This window comes from Sminthopsis crassicaudata, chromosome 2 (genome assembly GCF_048593235.1).
Source record: "Sminthopsis crassicaudata isolate SCR6 chromosome 2, ASM4859323v1, whole genome shotgun sequence".
In the NCBI taxonomy this organism is placed as follows: domain Eukaryota; kingdom Metazoa; phylum Chordata; class Mammalia; order Dasyuromorphia; family Dasyuridae; genus Sminthopsis; species Sminthopsis crassicaudata.
In genome coordinates, this window is record NC_133618.1 from 56037833 (window position 1) to 56051098 (window position 13266).

The following is a 13266-nucleotide window of genomic DNA, read 5'->3' on the forward strand; positions in this document are numbered from 1 at the left end:
CACAGGCCCTTTTCTGTGAAGTAGCATCGACAGATTTATTGGAAATGTGAAATTCCATGTGTTTTTGGTCTCTGGTTACCCTGTCACTTCCAAAAAAATGCCTTTGGTTGGTGGTGACCTTGGTGATTTGGTGCCCTGGCACCCGCTGTCCCCATTTCACAACGGCGACTACTGAGCGATTTATTGGTCAGAGTCTGTCCTTGGCAAGGCCCAGAACTCCTGCCTCCATCCTTCCATCCAAACGGTGTGGAGCCGTTTACAAACCTCCATTCCCCCACGCCCCCAACCTCCGCCTCAGTGGAACACCCCCCCAGAGGAGGAACAATATAACTCTGTGGCCAGTCAAGTTGACACCCATAATCAAGACAAGGAAAGACCCTGCAGAATCTGTTCCCTTGGGGATCAGCTCAAAAAAAGTGACATTTGAGCCGAGATGGATGGTGGTTTCAGGAAAGAAACCAAACTAGTCAGCAGCTGCCAGAGGCCTGGTTTTTATTTTTTATTTTTTTCGACAGCTGCCTTAGACAAGATTCTCTATTCATGATGGGGCAGGTCAGCCGTGTCTGGCTCTTCTGCCTGTTTTGGTCATTTTGCCTATCTCTCCTAGGGACGTGGGGAGAGGAGGTGGGTACAAGAGGACCCCAGGACCGTATATTGCCTCCCTGCTGGTGGAGGTCACTTTGGGGATGAGCTCCAGATGCTGGCCAGATGGCTACAAATCTGGGTTCCCTCTCAGAGGGGCTGACTGCCTTTCTCTCCCAACCCAACTTTATCATGGGCGATTCTGATAATTTGTGGGGGGCAGCTTCTCTTCTGTGTTGCTGGAGGGGTTAGAGATTGGGAGAAAGGACTCTGATGGCATTTGAAATGAGCTGGGATATTCATAAGCTTCACTAGTCATTATCTATAGCTACGATTCACTATCTAGCTCCCAAATTCTAGGAGCTTATCATTTTGTGATTCCTTAGTTGTCCCCGTCGTTCTCAGGCTTCATTAATAAATTATATGAAGCAACCCATATAAAGCATTTTCTAAACTTTAAAGTGTAGTTGAGTAGAAAGAGTCCTGAACTTGACTCTGATACCCTTGTGAGGATTTATATATGTGTGTGTGTATATGTATGTATGTATACATATACATATGTATAGTTTGTATGTGTATATGTACATATGTATATGTGTTCGTATGCATATGTATATGTGTATATGTGTGTGTGTGTGTGTGTGTGTGTGTGTGTGTATATATATGTATACCTTAGAGAGCAAATCATTTTACTTCTCTAAGAAGGAGCTTTCTCTTCTGTAAAATGTGGGTGTTTAACTGGATGATCTGTAAATGTAAGTATAAGTATAAATATCAGATAGTCTATATGTTAATATTATAGAAATCAATGTAAAGTCATAGGCTTGTGTTCAAAAAGTCAATTGCATTAAGTAAAAAGTGGAGGAGAAAGGGAGGCAGCACTTTGTCTAAAAAAGACTTGAAAAGGCTTCAGGAGACTTCGAGGTCAATAATAATTAACAGTGGGTTACAGGAGCTAAAAAAGGTAATGGGATATTGGGCTGCTTGAATAAAGGTAGAATGGAGGCCAAGCGAGGGAATGGTGATGTTGGAATCTGCTCTAATCAGATCACATTTGCATTATTGTGTTCTATTTTGTCCACCCACACTCTAGGAGGATGATTAATTAGCTCTAGAAAGCATTCATAAGGGGATATTGGGCACTTTGAGATCAGGCCATATTTGGAATTGTTGAAAGAAAGGAGGTGGAGAATCTGGACATGATGATTATCTTCAACTATTTAAAAGATGATTGTTTGAAGATGAGATTGAACTTAGAAGTAGGAGCAGTGGGTGGAAATCATGATTATATTTTTATTTAATGTACAGAAACTATCTGTATTATTAGAGGTATCCAAAGGAAATGGGCTTCCTCAAGAGATAGTTGATATTTTCAAATAAAAGTTGGATGACCATTTGTCAAAAATACTGGAAGGGGAATCTAATTTTAGTATGTGTTGGAGCAAATGAACGATGATTTCCTAATTAGGTATTCTCTGATCCCATCCTTTCCAAACAGATCAAAGTGCAATGTAAATGTTAGTTATAAGAAGAAAAATGGAGATAATAATTGCTGCCCTTTCACTGTTCTTGTGAGAGCCAGAAGAGGTCTTAGATATGAAAGTATCTTACAAAAAAAAAGACCTATTCAAAATGTGAGCAGGGGTGGCTCACATTTTGGGGACTGAACTGAAGGATAGATAATGTAGAGGAAGAAGAAAAAGGTGTGCTAGTAAATGTTTAACAACCAGATCTTTGGGGAAAAAAAGTATACATGATACATTTTAAAGTTTAAAGTAATGGTAAATTTAAAATTTTAATCTTAAATTATTATTTTCTCCATCATTTTCTTAAACCTAAACAATCCACAAAACAATAAATTGGACCCCATTTGGAGTGTTTGCCAATTTCCAAGATATAGATGCTAATGCTGAATTTAAAAAAAATTTTTTTTTTCTGAGGATGGGGTTAAGTGACTTGCCCAGGGCCACACAACTAGGAAGTGTTAAGTGTCTGAAACCAGATTTGAACTCGGGTCCTCCTGAATTCAAAGCTGGTGCTCTATCTACTGCGCCACCTAGCTGCCCCCTAATGCTGAAATTTTAATAATCCACTCTCGAGAGTCAGTTTAAATTGATTCCAGGTACCATGAAATACTCCCCTATGTGTCTTATAAAGTCCCTTCCTCATTAAGCAAGTTTATCATCTGTCTTAAAAAGATAATCATAGTCCCTGAGGAGACTCTCTACCTTCTGCAGGCGAGACTCAATGAAGAGTCCAGGATGGATGCTAAGTAGCATTGGTAGCCTTTCTTTAGAGATATTTAGAAAAGTCTTAAATCCTCAGCATCCAGAATCTAAGAGAATAGGGAGTTCCTTCCTTCCTCCTCTTCTTCCTCCTCCTCTTCCTCTTCCTCCTCCTTTCCTTCTTCCTCTTCTTCCTCCACCTCTTCTTTCTCCTTTTCTCTCTCTTCCACCTCAACAATTACCAAATTTGAAATCCAAGATTGAGAAGGAACAATAATAAAAGCATTCTCCTACCTGGGTTGCCATCACTTCTGCCTGGGTCAGGATGGCAATCGACAGGGACCCACTGTCTTCATAGCTGTTCCTGCGAATACTTATCCGATCTCGCTCATTCTGTACAGCTTTGAGAAGGAGATACAGAGTCAACTGCGCATAAACTGGGCTCCTGTCAAATCATCCCTAATCCATGATATCCGCCCAGCTACTGACTGAGTCTACTAAACAGACAATCAACCTACCAACAACAATCTATTGAGCAGTGATCATGTGTAAGCATCGAGATTGGCTCTGGATACAAAGAAATATGGGGAAATGTGCCTGCCACAAAGGAGACAGGCTGGATGGGGAGATCTTACACAAGTGACTTTCTCTTGGTCTCAGTTTCCTCATTTGTCAAAAGGCAATCCATATCACGTGATCTCTAAGCCCCCTTTCACAAGCTTTAGAATTCTATAGTTTCATTGTATAACTTGAGAGAAAGGGTCGCAGGGATAACATGGGAAGGGTCTAATCCTTTTGTATTGGCCATTGTATGAGACCAAGAGAGTTGACTTGTCCACAATCATGTAATTAGTGAAGGGCAGACCCAAGATTTATTGGTGAAAAATCCAAAGCTCTTTATGTCTCACACACACACACACACACACACATACACACACACCAGTATTGAATAAGGCTGCAAGGTACGTTTGATGATGATAATAATAATAATAAGTCCATGTTTCTATAGAGAATATTCACAACAACCCTAAGAAATAGGGAGAACAAGTATTATTATCTTCATTTTTCAGATGATAAAATAAGAATATAGCTTAGATTCTGGCCCTTTAAAGTTTTAATCTACATTTAATCTACATTTACATCTATATTTCTACTATCCAATCTCATTGGATCCTCACAATAGTTTTGTGAAGTGAAGCATTAGAGATTTCATACCCAGCCAAGTGACTCAGTGGATCTAGAGTTAAGAAGACCTCAGATTCTTACTAGATTCTGACCCTGTGTAGGTCACTTGACCTCTGCCTGCCTTAGTTTCCTCATTTGTAAAATGGGCATAATGATAGCCTTCCCAGAGTTGCTGAGAGGATCAAATGTTTGTAAAGAGCTTGATGTGTGATAAGCACTCTATTAGTTGTTTTATTTTATAGATAAGTAAACCAAGACTAAAACAGGTTAGGTTGACTCGCCCACGGTCACAAAGTAAATAATATTAGCGGCAATTTCAGAGCCTAGGTCTCCCCCAGTTCCAAGTCCAAGACTCTTTCCAGCTTCACCATATTGTCTCAGAAAGCCAAGTCCCAGTAAAGTTAAGTGATTTGCTGATGACACACAATTTGTAATTAGGGCCAACCCTCAAATCCAGGTCTTCTTACTGCAGTCTCCTCCCACTGCATCATAGCACCCGGCAAACAGTTAAGTGTTAGAAGATTCAAAGCAGGGAGATGTAGAGTGGTCAGTGGAGACTTCACCAAGGAGGGAAGGGTTGGGTTGGGCCCTGGGATTGGCCAGTAAAGTACCTTGCTAATTGGGATTGCATGCCAATTTCTTGCTCTACTTTATCAGGGAATAAGAGTGGGTGTTGGTCATGTCTGGCTATAAAAAAGTGATGATAAAGCATTATTAATATTTCTTTAAAAGGAACCATCTCAAGATTTCCCAACTTATCTTAAATTTCCAAACTGTTTCTATGGCACATACTCTGATAAGGTTAATTGCCGCTATGGGGTTGCTTCAAGATGATTTTCTCAAGGTGACTGTTTTCCCCCATGATCAATACAATTTCCTCAGAAGTCAGCTAGGGCCTGAACAAAGTTGTTAATGATTCACCCACCATGAAAACCAGGCAAATTTCGCATCCTCTAATGCTGCAATATTTATTATGTTCCTAAGTAGAGCAGAGGTCAGCCCTCCCTCCAATCTTGGCTTTGTGGTTGAAGGACGGTCTCCCTTTTAAATGAGAATAAGCAAAACTCCACCCCGACATTGCACCTGACATTTTGGTGTCCCCATTGCCACGACACAAAGTTTGCTGAAGGCTTGACTGGTTCATCTTATTTCTCAATAGTCTTTTCCCAAAATAGTCCCTTCCAGGCACTGTAACTGAACTCAACATCTACCCAGCTTTAGGTAAGTCCTTCTCCAGCTCATTTGATAACAGAGGAAACTGAAGCAAAGTACATGAAGTGACTTGCTCGGGATCACATAAGCCATTGCAATGTCTGAGACCAGATTTGAACTCACAAAAATGAGTCTGTCTGACTCCAGGTTGGGTGTTCCATCCACTGTGCTACTCATCTGCCCTAATAACCACTTCTTATCAGACAGAGACAGAGACAGAGACAGACAGACACACAGAGACAGAAAGATGGAGAGAAGGGGAAAGAGAGAGAGAGAGAGAGAGAGAGAGAGAGAGAGAGAGAGAGAGAGAGAGAGAGAGAGAGAGAGAGAGAGAGAGAGAGAGAGAGAACAGAAACAGAAGAAGGAAATTTGGCAAATTACTCTAATATCTCTGCCAAAAAACCTCCAAATGGAGTCACGAGAATCAGCTATAACCGAAAAAGGACTCAACAACAACAAATCTGGGGCAGTCCTCTCAAAGGCTCCAATCACTTTAGCCTCATCATCTCCAAACACCAAGCTTCTCAGCACTGAACTGTGCACATGGGCACTGGGCACGGCAGCCAAGCATTTCTTCGTTCTCATGATGGCCCAAGAGCTGATTGCAGATTTGTGTGGGCCCTTGACCCTAGTGAGATGATAAGAACTACAAGGTTTAAGGAGAAGGAATTGCCAGGAGACAACAAAAAACAAGCTGAGCCCACTTCTTACACCAGAGAGGGATGAATTTGAAGTCAGAGAAAGCTGGTTCATATCTTGGTCCTGTGGATTATCTTATCATCTACAACTAGCTCCCTAGCATGGATTAGTTGTTAATGCTCAGATTTCCTCATCTGTAAAATGAAGGGGACTAGTCAACATGAAAGTCCTTTCAACCCTAAATCTGTGTAACCATGATCAGGTGATCCTAGAAGTGAATCATGGCTCTGTCACTCCCTAATTGTGCGATCACTTTATTTCTGAGCTTCATTGTACTTGTCTGTAAAATGGAGGTTTATAAAATGGATTTGTTCTTTCTACCTCACAGGGCTGTTGTCAAGAAAATACTTTATAAACCTTCAGATGCTATAGAGATATGAGCTACCATATAACTGATGGACTGTGCAGTACAGAAAGGACATATGGGAAGGTTGAGAAAAGGGAAAGAGGAGTGAAGATGGGAGACTTCCTGAAGGAGGCTGGGCTTGAGGGGGGACTTGAAAGATGGGGCAAGAATAGGATAAGGGGGAGAGGAAGACGAGGGTGAGAAGAGTCAAATCAAGCCATCCAGGGGAAAGGGAAACAAAGCGTGTATCTCTAACTCTACCCCAGAAAGAGAAAGCTAGCAATGGAGTAGGGACATCCATCTGGGACAGAGGCTGGACCATAATGGAAAGAGATCCTCTGTTTTCAACCTGAAACCCATTGATTAAGCAGGTGGGGCTACCTCTTTGGTGTGGGTTCAAGGTTAATCTCTCACCTGGTGAGGAACAACTCTCTTTGTTTCAGATATTCTTCAGTTTGACTATAACTTCTCCATAATCTATTCTCCATGCTCACATCTCCAATCATTCTACTTCTCCCTGCTCTCCTACTTATATTTTCTTATCTGTGGATGTATTATAAGCCTACAGGAAAATAAGCTGTTTGAGGTGGAGCCATTTTATTATGTTATCCCTAGAATCTAAGAGTGTCTGGCTTACAAATGGCCATGGCTTTTAGCAGAGAACAGCTCCTCTCTTCCATAAGTAGAGATGAGGCTGTAACCGAAGTTACCCTTTCAGAAAGGTGTCACTGGTTTAAATTCACTCTGAAAGAGAAAGAGCTGATCCCAGATCTTTGAGGTTTTGTTTTGTTTTTGGTTTAAGGAATAGGGAAAAAGGGAGAGAGATGTTAAAGGGGGGGTACAATTGGGGGGGAAAGAGGATTCTGGGAACTTCAGTCCTGGTCTCCTTTACTACTTTGTTGTGGCTTAGCCCTGTCTGGGACTCTGAGGCAGCTGGAACTGCTGAATGCCCATTTACTGTGGGCCATGGATGAGTCTGTAGTTGCCTGTGGCCTTGCCATGAGGCACCAGTCAGGAAACACCAACCTAAGCATCTTTTCTTTCCAGGCCAACATTCTCTTGTTCCCACTGCCACATTTGCTGTTTTTCCACAACCTACATATTTCTCAACAGCCTGCTCCTCCTCCCTTCCTAGCCTCAAAGAATTTCCCCAGGACCCTTGCTGATTGTTTCCAAACAGTGGATTTGACACAACATGCCAGTGAGTCATGAAGACCAAAGCCCCCTTCTCTTTCCTTTCCTTCATTATCATCTTTACATGGTACCATCACTGGATGAGTCACCCACGCTTCAAGCCCTGAACTATCCTCCTTCATTTTCCAGATTCCAGTTGTCTAGCTGGATGGATTCTTTCTCCACAATATGTCTCATCCACACTTTCCTTCTGTTATGACCTTATTAAAATAGCCTTTGGTCCAAACTAATCTATCAATGGAAAGAACAATGGCTTGTGGGATAAAAGGACCCATATTCAAATCCCGCGTCTATGGGATTTGCTTGCTATGGGCAAGACCCTCAGCCATGCTGAGCCTCAGTTTTCCCATCTATAAAATGAACAAGAAATATGCTCATTGAGGTCCTTTCAAGCTCTAGAATATCAATGTTATGTCAATAAACAATTATTAAGTGCCTGTCATCAGTATGCGCAAGACTACTGTGCTAGGAACTGAGGATGCCACAGCAAAATGAGGGGGAAAATCCATCTAGAGACCTGGGTAAACATTGAATTTCAAGTGCAATTTAAGCAGCGTTAGGATCTTGGACATCATAATACATGGAAAATGGAAAGAACTGAATTTTGGACCCACCTTCTTTCTTCATTCCTGCTCTAAAACATTTCCTCAATCGACAATATCTGCATTGATTCCTCTTGTCTTTATCAATTATACATTGTCTGTTAAACCTAAAGAGAAAGAGAAGAAAGTTATTAATTTTCCCTGTAGGAGCTTCTACAGACTGGGCAGACTATTTTCTGAGGTCTCTTTCCTCACAACCATAAGGATTGAGAAGCTTGATTTGTTCCTGGGAGCAGGAACTTTGGATTTCCAGTTCTCAGAGCCTTGAAGATATTATCCCCATTTTACAGATGACAAAATTGAGGTAGGTAGAGGTTTCTGAACTTGGGTCTTCCATATTCTAAGTCTTGTGCTCTTTCTACTGCATTCTAAGTATTTATTTCCTATATTCTGTATGCACTTGTAAGTCAGCTGAATTCAACCAACATTTACTAAGTGCCTACTATTTCTAAAGAATCAACATAGTATACTTGATGGAATGTTGGGCTTCAAGTCAACAAAACCTAAATTTTGGCCATGCCTTTGATACGTGGAGCAACTAGCTGTCAGACCACGGGCAGGTCCCACTTTCTCTGAGCCTTATAACTCTCTAAGACCATGGAATTTGCCTTTGATAAGACCAACATATTGACAGGTTAATGTATGTGGTAAGTATTGGAGGGGGAGAAGATGTACTCTGCTCTCGAGGAACATTTTTTTGGGGGGTGCATGTGTGCCAGAACATGCACATGCATGTGCATGAGTGTGCACATATATACAACATGTAAACAGATAAAAATATATATGATAACTTAAGGAGGGAGAGAGAACCCTAATAACCAGGGGTTTTGGTAGGAGGTGAAACAGTTGAATCTTGAAGGAAGCTAAGGATTGTAAGCAAAAAGTATGGATTTTTTCAGGGGAGTCAAAGGAGAGGCAAAATGGACTATTATAATGAATCCTAGACTGAGAAGCAAAAGATCTGAATTCAAGTCCTGATTCTGATGTTGACTTGCACAATCACTTCTTTAACTGACTCTAATTTTCTTCCTCTTTCAAATGAAGTATTTGGACCCATAATGTGCCAGATATTGTGGGTACAAAGGCAAAAGTGACAGTGCTTGTTCTCAAGGAATTTGCATTCTGTTGGAGGTGCTTTGAAGGGGAAATAAATGGATAAATATATACATAGATTATAAAATATATGGAAGGTCAAAAAAATTTTAGAGGGTCAGGATTCAAGAAAGGCCTTATACAGAAGGTGTTGCCTGAATTGAGTATTAAAGGAAGCTAAGTAAGGAGGAAGGGTATTTCAGACAAGAAGGACATTAGATAAAAAGGCACTGAGCTGGGAGATGAAGGTGTACATCATGAATTGTTAAGAAAATAAATTTGGAGGGCAGCTAGGTTGAGCAGTGGATAGAGATAGATGGGATTTCCAGTTTGAAATATCCAGTCCACCAATGAGTGATGTAGATCTGAAGCTCAGGGTAGAGACTTAGGGGGGATTATGAGAAGTCCAGAATAACACTGAAGTTGGGTAGTACTTTTAACAGAAATAGGGAAGATTAAAAGAAAAGAAGGGTGTTTTTTTTTTGTTGTTGTTGTTGTTTTTTCCTCTGAAGCAATCGGGGTTAAGTGACTTGCCCAGGGGCACACAGCTAGGAAGTGTGAAGTGTCTGAGGCTAGATTTGAAGTCAGGTCCTCCTGAATTCAGGGCTGGTGCTTTAACCACTGAGCCACCTACCTGCCCCAGAAGAGTTTTTTTTTTTTTTTTGGGGGGGGAAGGAGAAATTGATAAATTCTGTTTTAGACATATGTCACTTTTATACCTTCACAATATCTCTTGTATCCCATCCCATTTTGCCACTTACACAGTTATTTTGTTAGTTTAAGTCATCATCCTTCTTCTTGACCTTCCTGCCTCAAGTCTCTCCTCAGTTCAGTCCATGCTACATACTACTGTCAGATAATTTGCCTAAAATGTAGCTCCCATTATGCTACTCCCTCACTTAGTCAACTCCATTGCTTTCCTATTACTTCCATAATAAATTATAATCTTCTTTATCTAGATTTTATAGTACTAAACACCAAAGTCCCTATTTATTTTTATAGCTTCATTGATCATTACTCTCCTTCTTTTACTCTGATCCAAATAAATGATCTCTCTGATCTTCACCCACGACCCTTGATCTCCCACCTCTGTGTTTTTATACTGGCTTTCCTACATACCTGAAATGCATTCCTTCATTCCCCTCACTTCATATAGTTTCTTCTTTTCAAGCTTCCCTTCTATCTTGAGAACCATTTTCTGTTTGAAGTCTCCCTTCCCTCCTCAATTACCTTGTATTTAGCTATTTTGTACATATTTGATTTATTAATTTTCTATCTATGCTATACATAGATATATTTCATACACACAAATATGTTTCCCTCATTAGAATGTTAGCTCTTTGTGAGAAGGAATTATTGTATTTTTTATATATATACCCACTAGCAGAGTGCCTAGCACATAGAAGGTACTTAATATTTGTTGATTTATTGCCCACAGCCATACAAATCATAAATTCTCAAAGGTAGGATTTGAACTTAGTTCCTCCTGACTCCAAGCTTCATACTCGGTCCACTAAATGATGCTGTCTGCGAAAGACATACTATGAGCTATGGACTGGAATCACAAAGACAAAAGACAAGTCTTTTCCCTCAACAAGCTTATATTAAATTGAGGTGATACCATTTTCAGTTGGATCCAACTCTTCAAAATCTTTTTTGGGGTTTTCTTGGCAAAGCTACTGGAGCAGTTTGCCATTTCCTTTATCCAGCTTATTTTACAGATGAGGAAACTGAGGCAGACAGGGTTAAGTGACGTGCCTAGGGTCACAAGCTAGGAAGTGTCTGAGGCCGGGTTTGAACTTAGATATTCCTGACTCAAGATCTGGCATTCTATCCACCATGCCTGTGAGTAGCCTAAATTAATTTCTTTAAATATTGACTCATTTGCTCTCCTTGCTTTTGAAGGGATTCTCAAATGTCTTCTCCAGCACCACAATTGGAAGTGTTGCTTCTGTGGCACTCAGCTTTACTAATAGTCCAGCTCTCACAGCTATACATTACTATTGGGGGAAAAAAACCCTTAGTTTTAACAACACAAACCTTTGCTGACAAGGTGATAAATCTGCTTTTTGGTACACTATCCAGATTTGCCATAACTTTCCTTTCGAGGAGCAAGTATCTTTTAATTTCATGGCAGCAGTTGCTATTTGCAGTGATCTTTGAGCCCAAGAATATAAAATCTGACATTGCTTTCATTTTTTCTCTATTTGTCAGGAAGTGATGGGACCAGTTTCCAAGAGTTTAGTTCTTTTGATGTTAAGCTTCTAGTTAGTTTTTATACTCTCCTCTTTTAGTCTCATTAAGAAGCTTCTTAATTCCTTTTTACTTTCTGCTGCCAGGGAGGCATTGTCTGCATATCTGAAACTGTTGATATTTCTCCAGCAATTTCAACATCAGCTTTTGATTCATTCAGCCTGACATTTCACATGATGTACTCTACATTTAAGTTAAATAAATAAGATGAATAATAATAAAATAAGTTAAATAAATAAATAAGCCTTGTCGTGCTCCTTTCCCAATCTTAAAACAATTAGCTGATCCATGTTCAGTTCTGTTGCATACAGATTTCTCAGGAGACAAATAGGATGATCTGTCACTCCCATCAGTTGAGGACTTGTCACATTTTGTGGTGATCCACACAGTCAAAGACTTCAGTAATCGATAAAGCAAAAGTAGATGGTTTTTATTTACTTGTTTGTTTTTCTGGAACTCCCTGGCTTTTTCCATAATCCACTGAGTATTGGCAATTTGGTCTCAAGTTCCTCTGCCTCTTTGAAAACCAGTCTGTTCTTCTGGTAATTTTATATTCATATATTGTGGAAGCCTGACTTGTATAATCTTAAATATAACCTTGCTGGCATGTGAAATGAGTGCAATTCTTTGATAATCTGATTATTCTTTGGTATTGCCCTTCTTTCGGAACGGGACATAAATTGATCTTTTCTAATCCAGTGACTGTTGTATTTTCCGAATTTCCTGGCCTACTGAGAACAGCACTTGAACAGCATCATCTTTGAGGTTTTAAATACCTCACTTGGAATTCCTTCCTCTCCCTAGCATCCACTAGCCTTATTCTCAGCAAAGCCTCCTAAGGCTCACTTGACATTTGTGTATTACAATTTGTTTAGACATGGTAGAAGAAGTACCTACAACAACAAAATCATAAGTTCATAAGCAAGTTTCTCTAATCAGTCAGGCAGGGATATGTTAAATGGACCTTAACTTTGAGGTCAAAAGATGTGAGTTCAAATACTGTCCTTGACTTTACTACTTATGTGATCTTATATGTCATGTAGCCTCTATGGACCTCAGTTTCTTCATCTGTAAAATGAAAATATTGGACTAGATGGTCTCTGAAGTCCTTTTCATCTCTAAATTTGTGATTCTATGAACCAGGTCAACTAAAAACTGCTCTTTATTATTTTTCTGTCTCTCACAATGTCTGGCAAGAGCATGTTGGTTTAATAGCTACTGGTTGATTAATTAATTAAAGTAAGCCATGATTAGATTTATTTACAAAGCCATGTAGATGACTTCTCTGAATTCTTAGCTTGTTTTGAATTGGGTAAGTAAATTTAAACTCCTGACATTGAGTGAGTGGGAACAGACATGTCACCAACCATTCCATCCATCTATCCATTCATTTATTCCGTGAGCATTATTGGGACTTCCCAGGATACTGTGGGAATACAAAGAAGCATCTTAGATGGTACTCGCTCCTACAAAGCCTGCAGTTAGCCGGCACGGATAAAAGTCTTCAGTTTTCTCTAGACAACATGTCCTTGCCTTTATAGGTTGGCAAATTAGCCTCGTTGAAGCAGAAAGTCCCTCTGAGGGGCTTCTTTTGCCAAGCAAATCAGACCCCCATCACAGCCTTGATCACCATCTCTTTTCAAGCCCTGATGGTGGTAACTCAGGAACCTGAATCCCAGAGCTGTGGGACTAGCAGTATCCCTCAGGTCACCAGACCTGTTTCACCCAGTTCCACAGCCATCCTTGGGGAGAAATCATCATGGTGAAGGGGGCCTTCCTCATCATTGCCAGCAACAATTATTGTCTATCTGCTCTCAATAGGAAAACAAGCATAGGAAGTCCTAGGACTGGCAATACACCGCTAACTCCCACCACT

The 13266-nt window shown here is 40.3% G+C and overlaps 1 protein-coding gene across 1 annotated transcript in view; it reads right to left on the bottom strand.

The window, feature by feature from the left end:
* Nucleotides 1-13266, bottom strand: part of LOC141554432 (hepatocyte nuclear factor 4-beta-like) — a 66146-nt gene that overhangs the window by 33167 nt on the left and 19713 nt on the right. Inside the window, exons 3-4 of the mRNA XM_074286317.1 lie at nt 8058-8152; nt 3102-3208 (exon numbers count right to left, since the gene is read on the bottom strand). Of these exons, the coding sequence (XP_074142418.1) occupies nt 3102-3208; nt 8058-8152 (202 nt within the window). The remainder of the gene's footprint in view (nt 1-3101; nt 3209-8057; nt 8153-13266) is intronic.